Below are 15,490 nucleotides of genomic sequence, written 5' to 3'. Positions count from 1 at the left end.
CATATTCAAGAAGCAAACTTTCACCCTTCAAATATGAAATTCATTCTGCAGTTTGCCTATTTACCCATTTCAAAGCACCATTCCAGACAGCAAAGGTTGTAACATCTGTCTCAGCACAGATAGGAAATTTGCAAACCAGCTCCCAAAAACTCAGCAAACTTGTCCTTAAAATGCTCCTGTGGAAGACATTACTAAAATTCAGTAATCTTCCCACTTTTGATGTCTGCTGTGAGTTCTGCTGAGCCTGTGCAGCCAGGACAAGGGGAGCTGGACTTAATTCACATTTGAGTAACATTACTAGACTGCTCGCTTCCCAAGTCTCAATGAGTCCCAGCTGCAAAAAACCTGGCAGGACAGCAATGTGGCACAGCTATCCCAGCCTACAGAGCCTTCCCGACCCAGGACATGAGGGGCTGGGTTGGAAACAGCTGGCAAGACACAGACACTTCTTGCACAGACATTTGCTCGCTGCATTACTGGCCGTGCCACCACTTTAGACATGCTGTCCTCGCTCCCAGAGAGGGCCCAAGAAGTAAAGTTTAAGTATGCCTCACCAGCTGGCCTCATTGGTATAAACAACAAAAATGACGATAATTCAATAGCACTTAAACAGCACCTAGGTGAAAAAAAGCCCAAACTATGTGAGTCAATAAGAAAGGACAGAGCCTGAAAAGAATCTACAGGAATATTTGGCATCAATCTCTCTTCTTAATCTCAGTAAGGTATTAACTAACATGTACTGTACTGAACATTTAACTTTAATTACCGCAGTGATTTCATTTCACAGGTAAGAGGGACTGACAGTTTTACTACACCACACTTTTTGTTTGGTAGATACTTTTACCTCCTTACATCTGAAGGAAGCAAGCCTCAAGACCTCAACAGGGCTTTTGGTCACATTCAGACCCCCAGAAGGCCCTGCACAGCCTGCCCTGGCTGGGTCCAATCACCAATCCCTCTGAGAAGATATCAGCCTCATGGCTGCAACTGGGAAGAGTCATCACTCCCAGACCTGATCCTCCTAAGTACAGACACCAGAGGGGTGGGTCACCAGAAAACTCTGAGCTTGCACCCACTGCACAAGGGAACAGGTTCAGCTGTTCATCACCAGAAAGAGAAACAATAAAATGATCCCACCACCAGCGACAGGCATTTAGCAATACAGACTCCTCCAGTCCAGCAAGCTGGAGAGTGACTCCCACCACATCAAATTCAACTGGTAGCTGTTGATCAGCACAAGAAGTTGGCTTTCATTACTTAAAACTCCCTCTTGGCTTCTTCCCTCTGCACAAGTAACCCACGTTAACAGAACAGCTCTCTGTCACCCTCTTGTGATAGGACCAAGAGGTCTTAAAATCTCCTGGAAAGAGGTAATACTAGAAGAACATGACATTTACAGCATGTACAACAACCTTGGGTTAAAGACTTTTGAGTTCAAAGGTTCCACTCCTGCTTCTGACAGCCAAACCAGTGTCCCCCTACATACAAGATCTTTTACCTCATCCAGCACCATAAAAGGCAAAAAAAAAAGAAAACCTACAGCATAACAATCATTTCCCTTCACAGACTGTCAGTAAGGCTGGCGATCTTGCTCTGGGCCCCAGTAGCGGTTTCTAGATGTATTGGCCAGATATAGGCATAGGACTGGAAACAGAGATTGCAGCCAGGCAGATCTTTTGAAAAGGAAGAAACTTCCCTCCTCAAAGGGACAGAGCTCTGACTTCCAATAAGCCTCGCAGTACTCACAGCCCAGACCAAGACTACATTCCTCACTTTTCCTTTCTTGAAATATAACTTCACACACCATAAACTCTTTCTCCAGTAAATGCTCTTGTATGTATACTCTAGTTCTCATGATGTCTACTCTCAAGTCCCTGAGCAAGGAAACCACTGACAGCAGCTCTAGAGCCATCGCCTTCAATTAACTCATCAGATTCCAGCGGAAAAACTTCTCAGTGGCACCATTTCAGACAGCTCTGAACAGGAAAACCTGAAAACCTTTGATTTGGAAGTGGAGGAGGGGAAGAGGAGAAGAGTTAAAGAGGAATAATCATCTTCTCACTGTTGTGCTCTCCTTCCCAGCTTTCTACAGAAAGCCCCACACCTCAGGCTGCCTTATATATGTTAATATATAATTTGTGCATAAAAAAGCACTATCATCCCCCCTCTCAGGGAACGTCTGGGATTCTTCTGCCTGCTCACAGCAAGGGGAGAGCAAGGCATGATCCAAAACACGAGCCAGTGACTGGCTGCAAAGCCAGCGGGAGCCTGCTGCACCCCGAAGTGCCCCTGCTATGCCAGCATCAGTGTTGTTCCAAATTCTGCTTTACTCCTGTCTGACCGAGTGACTAAAACGGAAATGTTTCGGGGATTAGGATTCCTGCGTGATCTAATACAGGATGCTTTTGGTTTAAAGGAGGAGGGGAAAAAAAAGATATAACTAGCTAGCGGCGAGGCTGGAGCTCCTCCTGAGCTCCCCTCCCCATCACCACCCTTTCGGTTTAAAAAGGGGCCGAATGTTACCATTTTTGGACATGAGCTCGGCGCAAGCCCTGCCCTAAACCACACCATTCAAACCAGCAGGCAGTTACTGTCCCGCCGCCGGCCGGTGGGGCCGGGGCACGGGCGGCGGCGGGGGTGGGGGGGGAGGTGCGGAGGGGCCCCGCCACCGTCCCGGCTCCGCCCGGGCGCACCTGCGGGCCGGGAGCCCGTGACCCGGCCGACGTCTGCTGCTGCTGCGGGGGGACCCGCCGCGGCACCACCCTCCCCGCCCCGCCATCACCTGCCCGCCCCCGCGTCCCCGCCGCCTCGCCCGCCACGCCGCGCCGCGCAGCGCAGCCCCCGGCCGGGCGCGCACCGGCCCCGCCGCAGCGGTGGAGGGGGGCGGCGGGACCGGGTCCCGGCAGCCCCCCGGGATGTACGCCAGGAAAGAGGACGGGGGTGCGCCCACCTTCCTCTGCTGCTTCTCCCAAGCTGGGTCGAGGAGCAGGTCCCGGTCCCAGTCCTCCTCCGGCTGCATGTAGTCATTGGTCTGCTGCGCGTCGTAGTGATCCATGGCTGCGGCCGCTGCTGCCCGTCGCGCCGTGTCCCGCCGGTGCCGCTGCCCACTGTGTCCGTCCCGGCCCCGCGGCCGCTCAGCCCGAGCGCGCGGCGGCGGCGCCCGCTCCCACCTCTGCCTCGGCCGCGCGCAGCGCCGCGGGGGCGGGACGCCCCGCCCACCTCCCGCCTCCGCGCCTCTCATTGGCCGCCATCCGCGCGGCAGAGTCCCGGCCCCCCGAGTCTTAGCGCCTATTCCATTGGTCATCACGGGTGTCCGTCACAAGATCCGTGCGCCGTGATAGGCGGTTTGCGGCAGCCCCGCCCCACTCGCGGCCGTGTCCGACACCTCCCCGGCGTGGGGCGGAGGCCGCGGGCGGGTGCGCCGCGCCCGTGCCGTGCGATGTGCTGCGGGGAGGCTCCGCGCCGATCTAGCGGCGTTTGTGTTTCGAGGGCTCCGCGGCTGGATGGGGTGCCGGAGCCTGTACTGGGCCGTCCTCACCGGCGGATCCGGACAGCATTTTGTCACAGAACCACAGGATACTCTTGACTTGGAAGAGATCCACAAGGATCATCGAGTCCAGCTCCTGGCCCCGCACAGGACACCCCAAGAGTCACACCCTGTGCCTGAGAGCATTGCCCAAACACTGCTTTAACTCTGTCACATTTAGTGCAGTGACCTCTTCCCTAGGGAGCCTCTTCCAGTGCCCAACCACCTCTGGGTGAAGAACCCTTTCCTGATACGCAGTGCAAACTTTCCCTGGTACAACTTCAGGTGCACCAAATCTGTCACTGTGGCGATGTTTTTGTGTGGCACAGCTGGTGCCCATCCTGCTGGCCCCGACGTGAGTGCTCAGTTGCAGCCCCACAGTCCTGCTGCCCGACTCAAAACACAGCTTTGTGGGGTTGTGCAGGAGTGCCTGCACCTGGGATGCGGGAAGAAAGGGCTGTGTTATCCTGTTCCCGACCGGCAGCCGCTGGTCAAGGCCGGCATTGGCGCGCTGGCAGCCAGAGTCCTCACGGCCGGAGATGTGCGCTGCAGGCGTGGGGCATCGGTGCCGCGCCAGGGCCTCCCAGACTCATCTGCTGCTGTCTGCCCGCAAATATCCTGTTTGACAGGAAAACGCTAAACTAAAGTGCGTTTGGCATCGAGCAGCTTCCTAGAAAGGAAACAAAACGCGTTAAGGAGTGTACCAACACGCAAATACTTGACACAGGCTTCCGTCAGTTAAACAAGTGGAGGGGGAAAAGGACAGCAGCATTGTTTGTTCCCCCTTGGCAGTCTCACTAAGAAGCACTACGGCATCTCTCACAAAAGTGAGAGGAAGCCCAAGGAAACGCTGTTCCCCAGCACCGTGCAGTGCAGAGTGAGTTTGTGTCCCAATTCCTCTGACACAGAGGAAGCAGAGAGTTTGAAGCCCAGGAATGTGAGAGGAGGTAGCTGAGAATGGACTACAAAGATGCTGCAAAGCACCAGGTTGAGCTGAAATGTTCCACATCAAACTAGATTTAGCCCTAAATTATACCAATGAGCTCCACTTGCGAAAAAAGGGGAATTTTTTTTCCTGCTTCTTAACAAAGATTGGAGGTGAAATTGGATATATACTTTACTTCTTGGCATAAATAACTGTGCAATCTATAATGAACGAATGTATGGTATAATGGTACTCTGTACTGTACTCTGTCTCCATGTGTCATATGATGTTCCTTTATGTACACTTGCAGATGTCAAAACCACAAATATAATTATCATAATGGTTCTGCACTATTCAGAGACTTGTGTTCACTCTACCATGCATCACTCAAGATGAAGAAAGGTTACTTTAATATGTAAGTACAGTAACATTAATAATTTTGAAGAGGAAGGACCAATTTTTATTTCTTACAACCATTCTGTGAACCCCCAGTAACAGAAATTGTGAACTAACAGCTACAGCCTGATCACATGATAGAGAAACAACAAAGATGTCTAACAGTTTTGTACCTTCTGGTTTTTATTATTTATGAAGGTACTTTCCACCTGAGGAATCTGGACAAGTATGGGAACTGGTAGAAATCTGGGGGGAAAAAGGAGGAGGGAAACAAACACACTCCTTGAGAGAAGTTTTAAGCTTTGTATTTTAAGGCAGGGGGTCCTACTTGCTTTGCCGCCCCTATATTTTAAGAGCCCATTATTGAAAGCCACTTTCCAGACCTTCACAAATATGGTAGAGGTTTCAACTGTCTTTTAGTTAATGGGGATTCTCAGCATTTTCCAGGATATGCTCAGCACCATGGAGGTCCAAGCCCTGAGACATGCAGTGGGTTTCTGTGAGGCTGAATCTTCTAGATGCTGCCTCTTTGGTTTCTTGGAGTTGAGTTGCAAAGCAACTGTCCACATACTCATAAAGTTACTATTCTTACCTGTGTGAAATACACCCAGTGATCTCTTACAGAGTTTGATGATATTATAAATAGAAAAATGTTTTTAGTTGCCAGTGTTCTGTTCATGTACCTATTTCTTCTTGCACAGGGCAAAGGATGGATTAGACAATTTAATCGACAACATAAGTGCAATAAACTGTTATAAAATCAAGAACTAGTGTGGGGTTTCTAGTGTATTAGAGCCTCTCTCCTAATTGTCTCTGACACTTTTATTTCTAACTTCATCATCCTTGCTTCTCAAAATTCTTTCTTGGATTTCTGGGAAATATCTTTGTTTTCCATTCCTAAGTCCATCCCAAGTACTAGCTTTTTATGAACTCCTTAACAAAAGGAAATGAGTGTTCTTGGCCAGTTTTATGAACTTACAAGCAATAGTGAGAGGAGGAAAAAGACTTTCCAAACTTGGGATAATTTCTGGATCCACCTGACCTTTGCCCTTGCAAAGAGTAGTACCAGCACTATGAAGGGGGAAGAGGCAAGCTTGCAATGGGAGAGGGAAGCACAGCAGCAAAGGAGCTACAGAGCCTGGTGCTACTGGTGGGAGAGGTGCCTCTAAGCCCAGCAATACTCTGGTCTTCCTTACTTCTTTTCATTACTCCTAGAGTTCTCTTCTCTGTACAAGATTGCTGCTGATTTCAATGGGCATTATTCCAACCCTGCTGGACCAAGTGGGTCTCCAGCAAAGTCTTTCTGATCCAATGAAGGGAGAGTGGGTTTTCTGCAGGGCAGGGGACCATGAGAACAGCTGGACGTACATTCTACTTCTTCAGCCTGGAACAGATGAAAAGAGGAAGAAGCCCAAAGGCATTAGGGTATTTCTGGTTACTGTTTGCTGCTCTCTTTGTGCTTTGCATATTAGGTACAGGTCACGAGCTTCCCTGGGGACACATCTGTTTTCTTGCCAAGAACATCCATAAGTTTCTGTAATGAGGCCCGGCAGGTGAGCTCAATCACTGTACAACAGTGAACAAGGCTGTGTTGGAATGGCCCTTGACTTTTGTTTTGGGAAGTCTCACAGCAAAGTTTCAGCACTTATATTCTGCAGACGCACAAAAACTTTGTTGCTCAGAGATTTGGCACTTAAATTTGAACTGTATCTTGGGCTGTCACAGTAGAGAATTCAACAAGTTGAATTCTTTTTCCTAATTTCCATCACCAATTAAAGACAGACCACCAGTAAGAGCTCAGGCCCTGGGAAAGGCAGGCATTAATTTGGTTGAGCTCACTGGGGTATACCATGTTTCATGTAGTCTAGGGAGAAATAGACTTGAGCCCAGGATTGGGTAGGATTTACATTTTTAAGAAGTGCCATAGAATAACTGCCATGTTCATCCAGGGATAGGTGGGGGAAAAAAAGAAACAACCAAGGTATAAATGGTGTGTTTGGACAAAAGAAAGAAGAGGCCAAAATGAAGCTCCTTAGTACAAACCTTTTTCTCCAGGGGTCCTTCAGGGCCTCTTCATCCAAGTTGCATTTCCTCTTCTACTACGACCCTACCATCCTAAGTCCTCTTTCCCTTTACTTCCCCACCCAATTATCTGATCTTCCAAACTTGGCTTCCCAGTCCTTCACCCTAAACTGTAAGATTGTGTAAGTACCTAAAGAGGATGTTATCTCCTCCTTCTGCTGACTAGAGGTCAATCACACTTGTTCAGAGCATGAGCTTTAAAAACAGTGACTTACAGAGCAGTTTTCATATATATTTGCTAATATTGTTTGATGCAGGTAATTTTGTGAAAGTTTTTTTTTTTTCCCTTTAAAAATCCTGATTTTACTTTTCTAGCAGAGTATACCCTAGATTGTTCCCTTTGCTTTCACAGCGTCACTTAACCATAGAATCAGGAATTACATCTCTAGTCTGACATTCCTGTTATCACATACCCCTATCTACTTTCATCCTTCAAGGACTACTTGACCAACATTGCCCATATAAAACCCCCTTTGCTCCCTCGCTTTATCCCTGAAGGGAAATATGTTTTCTGCTCAGAAGTGCACAGGAATATCATGCAACCAAAGCAACTTGGGCTTTGGTGAGCTCATTCTGCAGAGGGTTATAGGGAGTAAAACCATCCAGTGGCATTGGAGTAAAAACATCCAGTCATGTTATATGCCCATGAAACACATTGTACAGTGAAATGACCACCTCATTGGAGTTACCATCCTTATTCTATGACATGGGCATAGAGACCTTCAGTCACTCAGAGTTACTACTTCTCATGTTTTGCCTGCAAGTTGCCCTTTACTGAGGGGCAGGTCTTTGTAGGCTTTTTTTGCTCTGTCTTTTTGGTTTTCTGTGTCAGTCTTTAACGGACATTCTATTTCACAGTGCTGACACAGTACTGTCAAACAACAGCTGACAACGGTACTGGCCCAAACAATAAAGAAACTCAGGAACCAGAGAAGATAAAGACAATAGCATTTTCCATGTTCCTACAAGAGACAGGGAATGGATTAAAGTTTAGAAGAGAGCACATTTCAAACTGGACACCATAAGTACACAAATCCCTGACAAGTGGTGTATCCACGTACAGACCAAAGGCTTGATCCAAGCCATGCTCAGTGCCATCTCTCCTGGTGGAAGCAGAGGAAGATGCTGTTCTGAGGCACAGGGAAAGCCATGGTGCAGCAGCTGCTGCAGAAGCTACACAGCTCCGTGAGCAGAGCTCTGAAAGGCAAAGCCAAATGGTGCCTTCTACATGGCAGAAAGAAGGCAAGAGGACTTGCTTACCTCTGGAGACTGCAAATGAAATATAGGATAGCTGATTCCTGCTGCCACCAAGAGGGAGACTCGGGTTTGAATCTCTTGTTCTCACTCTCTGATTGCACAGATCTTGCCTGATGATGCGCCTGTGGCTTAAAGAGGCAAGAAGCAGAATTTATTGTTTCTCTCACTTCCCAGGCACCAAAACTGACCATGGAAAAAGTAAACATTTGGAGGTAAATGTTGTGACATTTTTCTGGAAAGGGAACAGCTGCAACACGGTAGGAGAATAGCAAGCACAGCACAGTCTCTTTCCGGCTCCACCCTTGCCTTCACAGAAAACCTTTCCTTATGAGACAGTCACTGAGCTCTCAGACCTATCATTATTTAGCTCCAGCTTAACAACTTCACTTAAAATCCATTCACTTTGATGTTCTTCATAATTGCAAGTTTACTATTTGTAGTACAGTGCTTGAAAAAACAACCATCCATCTTCAAGGATATCACTTGTACAGTGGTATCCTCAGGCTGTTTTCAAGCAGAACCCCTTTCTGGCCATGGCTTGGAATCACTTTCTAGAGAGAAAGCCAACAAAAATTTCATTTCTTCTGAGCAAGGCAGCTGCCTTGTCATACTTCAACTACAACACACTGCATTGGCTTCTTTCCCACATGGCTCTGCCACAAACCTGCAAGTCTAACACTGACCAGAGCAGCAATAGTCATTGCCATGACACCCATCACTGCTCTGGGATGTGCTGCGTCCCTTACAGATATAGCTAGTATGAGTAAGGCATGCAGCTGTAGGTCACAGTTGTTTCAACAGCGGGTCAGCAATCCCTTCCTGAACAAACCCACAGCTGCACTCAGATATGTTGAGAGCCAAGCACTTTGAGGGTGCTAGCTCAAGATTTTGCATGCTGCTGCAGTGGTCTATAGCTGTCTGCAGACACCAGGCTCCATCCATGGGACAGTTTTGCACAAAAGAAGCATTCCTGCAGGAAGATCCGCAGGATACTGCCACAGAAATGCATCTCTGCAGTGCTCAGAGCTGTGGACACAAAGCCCCATCATCCTGGACAGGTTGCTGGTGTAAGACCTGACTATTCATGAAGTTCACTTACTCATAATATTTGCTCCATGAACGATGCAGGCCCAGGATAGTCCTGTAGGGGAAACCATGGAGGGTGATGGATGGAAGAAATTTGATAAAATGCAATATATGTGATACAAGCAGCCAGGCATGTACTACAGTCTTAAATTCTTGGTGGAGAAGTTCATGGTGTGAGAGTTGAGGCTATGTGAGTTACGTATGCAGAGCAAACACAGAAGAGCACACATCAACAGATGTGGAGCAGACTCTACTGTCAGCAGCCAGGGAATGCTGTGCAATTGCAGCAGCATGGCAAGGCATGAGTGCTATGCAGGCAGATGGTAATGCCAGAGGTGCAGCTCTCTCAGGCCTTTCCCCAAGAAATCCATGTCTAGAAGTGCATGTACAAAGCAGTGTCATTTGTAGAACATAAAAAGCAAACCTTCTGTCCCCCTCAGCATTTGTGAGGCTGTGGATGGAGTCCTGTGTCTAGCTCTGGGTGTCAGTTTTTAAGGGAGATACACAACAGTTGGAGAGAGTCTAAAGGAGAAGTAACAAGAAGTCTCAGAGGCCTAGAAAACCTGACCTTTGAGAGGAGACTGGAAGAAGCAGGCTTTGTTTAGTCTACGGAAGAAAAAAATTTAAGTGACACACAGTACCAGTCCTCAAATACATAAAAGTTTACTGCAAAGGGTAACACATTACATCATTTGCTGTGAATAGTCAGGATAGCAAAGAACCTGAGGAGACCACCAAAGGAAGCTGCTGAATTTCCACTGCTGGAGATTTTAAAGAAAAAGTAGGACAGTTTTAAGAAAGGCCAAACTTTAGGGACAATCAACCCCACCATGAGCTTGGAAAGGTGAACCCTTCAACTTGGTTTCACACCATGCAATATCATCAGCTTCAGAGGTTAAGACAGAACCATGAAGCACCATGATTGTAAAGAGACTAATTATTGAAGAAAAGTCTTTACAACTGTCGGAAAATAAAAATGTAAAATCAGACATATGAAACCTGACCTAGACAGTCTCATCAGACACCCATGTGTAAAGCACATTGCAGCACAACTGCTGCAGAATCTTGACTCAGATGAGAGAGATGAGTAAGGTGAAAGGGGCTATGGGAAAAATGTATTTATATACATTTACATGGACAACAACTACTTTAAATTCACTTCCAGCTACCTCATAAAGGAAGTGGCAGTTCTCTGTGTTACAGTTACCAGCAAAAATCACCGTCACTACAAATGCTGACAGGAGATGCTTCACTCCTGGTTTTGGCTTTTAAGTGCACCTCTCATGGCTCTTCCATCTTCTCATGCTTGTAATATCAATTGTTTATGTAAACAGTGAGATGGGTCACAGTGTCATTGAACTGCAAACTATGTTCATAATCCATGCTTGGGTAAGAAGCCATAATGACAGATAGTTCATAAAGGGCTAAGAAAATGCAGATCCATGTGACTCTAGAGAGGCCCACCCTCATCACAGGGCACCAACAGGACATGCATTCTCTAAAATGCTCTAAACTAAAACAAGTGCAGAGGAAGTTAGTTGATTCTTACCTGTTATCTCTGGTCTTCAGGATGCTAATCAAGGCTCCTGTAGTATCAACTAGTGCTCCTAAGACTGCCCTGGGAGATCTGGGAGAAACACCTGAGATTTTCAGTTTTTTCTGTATGATGCCAGGCCATCTGCTTCCACTAGCAGCAGAGGTGACATGGCTTAGCACAGTGTGGTGTGGAGGAAGAGCTCACTCCCTTTAGAAAAGTAGTTGGTACAGCTGAAAAACATACCAACAGCCTTCCAGGCATGTCAGCTTGACCTCAGCACACAGTGGTCAAGCAGTGAGTGGGGAATGTGATACTGAGTCAGTGAGGCTGGGATACAGATTCAGACTTTTCTCAGAATTAGAGCAGGACCCACACACCGAGCCTAAAGTCGTTGCTCCATTAGCTTGCCTTCCCAAAATAGACTTCCTGGAGCCTAAAGCCTTTCAGGGCTGTGGGTTTTGCTTGAAGAAATCCCTTCACCCCACTTCTCTGGAGGGTTCAGAGAGCACCTGGGTGGTTGGCAGCCTGCCTGTCTCTGCAAAACAGGTTAAGCTTCTGTGCTCCCCAAGCAAAAACTGCTGCATAGAAGCAGCTATGGGCTATGTATGCCTTTGTACAGAAAATAATCTTGTGTTCATTATTCTTGTCTACTAACTAGCTCATGGCTGTTTCTTCTCTGTACAGAGGGAGAAACTCTGCATAGCTACTGGAGATCAAACTGTGCAGTGCAAAGTTACCTCTTGTATCAGAAAGCTTCTTGTTTGGAAAGCTGCAGAGAACGTCATACCTTTGCATTTGCAGGGGCTCCACTTTGAGGAAGGTGACACTTGTGGAGCAGCATGGCAGTGAGGATGATGCCGCTGGACAGCACCAACAGCATACAGCAGGGGCAGCTGCTCAGTAGGTAAACTAGGTAAACTGCTTCCCCAGCTTCCTTTAATCTCTTCTCTAAGAGGAGGCTCCAAACTCGCTGTGCAAGCCCTGCACTCCCCTGTTGTGCTTTGACTCTCTGAGCCATGACTACTCACTTTTGCCTTCCCTGCAAGCCTCACATAAAATTAACTTTGATACACAGCAAGTAAATAGGGATGTGAGAAATGCAGACAGTGGCACTTTCAGACCGAAGCAAGGAGGCTCCAGGGGCAGCCCAGCCACCACCTCATTTGGGCTGGGCTGCTGCCTGCGTGCATGTTCCATCTGTGCTCTCTGTGGCTGTAGCCCAGTAGTCAGGGCCAGAGGTCATCTTTACCATTTAGAGTTTGTTCCATAAACAGGTCTTCTCCCATCCCTAGGGGCCCTTCCCAGGGCATCCTGGCTCTCCATTTATATATTATACTTTAATTATTTTTTTTTTCCTGTGAGAAAGCCTAAGCTATTTCTTCAATAGCAGAGAGGGAGATGAAGAGGCTGAAGAGTAATAAATAATATAGATTGGTGGAGCAGATCTCACATTAAGTCCACATGTCAAGAGATCAGTCTCTCATATCTTTTGCTGGACCAACAAATTAACCCCATTGAATTAGTACATGTTTCTTTCCTGCCTTTTTAGAATTTATTATTTATTTATACAATATCTTTTGCGGGGCAGGCATCAAGCAGAGGCCTTCCCTGTAGTTGTACTCCTGTCCCAGGAAGGACAGGTGCACTTCCATGTGGGATCCCTGGGAATCAAACTGTAGGGTTTTTACATGACAGCTTTAAGCAGGGCTTGGTGTGGCTGCTGTGCAGCCCAGCAGTCGGTGACCCTCACTGGGTCCCCCGGATGGGTGATGCACACACGCCGGATCAGGGCAGCGCCGCCGCACCGAATGCCCCTCTGATCATTCTGTCTCTCCCCGGCCCCAGCGGTGGCTGGTGCTTGTGTAGGGACAAAGGCCGAGAGTCCCCGGTGGGCCATGCCGCTCCCGCCAGGTTTTCCCACCCTGGGCTGTGCCTGGCCCCGCGGCGGCCGGCCGGGAGCTGAAGGTTTCCACAGCCACCTGCGCTCAGGCGGGTTCCCGCGGGCCGGCTCACCGCCCTGCAGGAGAGGTGGAACCCGTCCGGCCTTGTGAGGAGCGGCAGCGGGGCCCATGGCGCTGCGCCGGCCGGGGGAAGCCCGACCCCGCCGCCGGCTCCCCGGGCCGGCCGCTCCCGCCGCTGCTGCAGCGCCCGGCGGCGCCTCCCGAGCCCGAGCGGAGGCCCATGGGGCCTAAGCTCTGACATGGAGGGCCAAACCCCGACTGTGTGCAGGAGGGAGAAACACCGAATGGGGAATTTGGGGCTGGGCTCTAAATGACTGTCTAAGTAAAGATATGATGCTTTATATTGCCTTCTAGGACATAGGCAGAAATCAGTGGTGCTCTGCTCTCTGGAAAGCAAAAGCTGCCCCAACAGCTTCCCTGGGTCTTTCCCTGCTGAAAAAGGAGAACCTGTTGGTAACATAGAGGAAGATGTGTTTCCTTCTTGTGTTCTGGCCAAAAGCAAACTCACCATCACTGTTGCTGTCCAAAAATACCCTGAACATCCCTATCCCATCCTCTTCACAGGGCAGTAAATGTGTTTTCAGCACTCTCAACTGGCTGGGAGGCAGCCTCCACAGCAACGGCAACCTGGCCTCTGACCCTATATATTCAGTGAAAGCAGTGCTGTAGGAGAGCTTGACAGCTTTGGGGTGAAGTAGGAGCCTCATCATAGGCAGAATGGGGCCTTGGGGCTGACACAGTGGGGTCTAGTCCCACTTGGACCAACTTGGGAAGAGGTGGTTTCAGTCCTGGCACAGAATCACTGGCCCTATCTCATCTGCTCCACACAAGCCTTGACTCAAAACACACTGGATGGCAAACAGCTGCTTTTATTCAATCTGCAAAGAAGAGCTGGAATCCATTTTCATGCAAATTGCCAGAGAAAGGCTAAAGGCTGAAGTGTTATCACCCCATCCCAAGTAGCAATATGCTACCTCGTGGCAGTGTATCTTCCAGAGGAATAAACCTTACAAAGAGAGGTGGCAGCTGGCTGTCATTTGGAAGAACAGGGCCAGTCTCACCCGCAGAAGCAGCCCTGTGTCTGCTGTGAATCTGGCATTTTTCCACTCAGAGAAGGCCATTTCTCCAGCTAAGTTTCTTGTTACCATGGTCTCCTTCTCCATCTTTGCATTATCTTTGGTGATATGCAGCCTGGTATATCTTGCGTATAGCCACAGGTCTGAGAAGCTGATCCCAAGCAGTCACCACTGCCTCAAAATGTTGGACAAGATGTAAGGACATCCCCATCTGGGGAAAAGAGAGATTATGACAAGAATGAGCCACAAGGTCAGTGTGTTGGACTCCTTCTATCAATTACTTAATCTCTGACTTTTTTTTTAATTTTCATCGCACAGAGTGTTTTTTACTGCAGTAATTCCTGTGATATCTGAGGTTGCAGTATTGGGAAATAGAGTTATAGTCAGGGACAGCAGAAGGCCTCCCATTGTTGGTGGCACTGCACAGGCCATGGGGCAGAAAAAATCATCAAGGATTTTTCTCTTGCCATAATCACTATGTAATGTAATGCACATTGTACCCAAATGGTTATGGAAAAGCTGAGCTAATGAAGCATGAGCCTCAGAAAACTTCCTTGTACTGTTGTGGTAAAGAAACACAGGTGCTGGTTAATCTGTCTTGTAAGGTTGAGCTGAAAAAAAATGCCTTTCAGATACTGCATCAGCTTTGAAAAGTAGTGATGAAAAGAACATGGGAAGAAAAAGAAAGTGATCTGGTCTTGCTGTAAGACTTGGCAGCTCTGGGGCTGAGTTTTTGGCACTGTCCTATTCCTCTGAATGTCCCTCTGACACCTGACATCTCTGGACCACACTGTTCACAGCACTGCAGTCTAGCAGACTAGGAATTTGAAATGCCAAGATACTGAGAATTTGTGAAATATCTGGTTATTTCTTATGAAGTCCCATTCCATATCCTCCATTTGTATGAGTGAACTTAGACAATTCTCAAGATAAGCCCCAGGCAAGAGCCCTATATTATAATCTTTCTTTATAGCAACACCCACATAAAAGAAAAACTCTTGTGGTACAGTCTACCTGTCTGTGTATAAAGGTGGTTTGCTCCTTTTAGAATGGTAAGTATTTTCTGAAGGCAAAAATGTGAAAAAATTAAGAGAGCTGAGAATTGTGTGAAATGAACTGACAATATTTGTATGGGAAATACAGTGAAATATATTATTTTCTACTACAAATCATTACAACTACTGATGTACACAGTACTAGTGGTCATAGCCATCTCAAGTACAGAGCCAGAAATACGCCCTACAAGAATCATTTCTAGTTTCCTGCTGATAGACCTCTACCTACAGCTAATGAAGCATACCTGTTTCTTTCAGACCCAAGCTACATATGTGCACCTCAGGTACCTCAAGTATGTGGTACCCTGAAGAATAATGGAAATCAAAACCAAAAAGGTGTGCATATTTGGCTAAGAACACAAGGGGAACTTACATGAAAATTACACTTTTGCAAACCTTTGCCAAGGCAGTGCCGAATTCAGCCCTAGCACTACGCAAATATATATCAACTTGGTTGATGAGGGGGTTTGTTGAAGAGTTATGGTTAAATCCTGTTCTGACAGCACCTTGTTGTGGTATCCTGTGACAGGACAGAAGATAAAATTTGGAAATAATTTTCATCATATGTGTGCATAGACTCCGTTCCACA

General features: G+C 47.6%; 1 protein-coding gene across 6 annotated transcripts in view; it reads right to left on the bottom strand.

Annotated features, from left to right (window-relative positions):
- Positions 1-3,214, bottom strand: part of ACTN1 (actinin alpha 1) — an 86,640-nt gene extending 83,426 nt beyond the window's left edge. For 3 of the 6 annotated variants that reach the window (XM_030274476.4, XM_030274473.4, XM_030274477.4), the window contains exon 1: positions 2,951-3,214. In XM_030274476.4, coding sequence (XP_030130336.1) covers positions 2,951-3,055 — 105 coding nt within the window. In that variant the 5' untranslated portion in view covers positions 3,056-3,214. The remainder of the gene's footprint in view (positions 1-2,950) is intronic. The other 3 variants (XM_030274472.4, XM_030274474.4, XM_030274475.4) reach the window with 1 other exon arrangement.
- Between the last annotated feature and the right edge of the window lie 12,276 nt (positions 3,215-15,490).

Source organism: Taeniopygia guttata, chromosome 5, assembly GCF_048771995.1.
Source record: "Taeniopygia guttata chromosome 5, bTaeGut7.mat, whole genome shotgun sequence".
Lineage (NCBI taxonomy): Eukaryota > Metazoa > Chordata > Aves > Passeriformes > Estrildidae > Taeniopygia > Taeniopygia guttata.
Note: the sequence above shows the minus strand (reverse complement) of the source record. Positions and strands in the feature narration are given on the sequence as shown.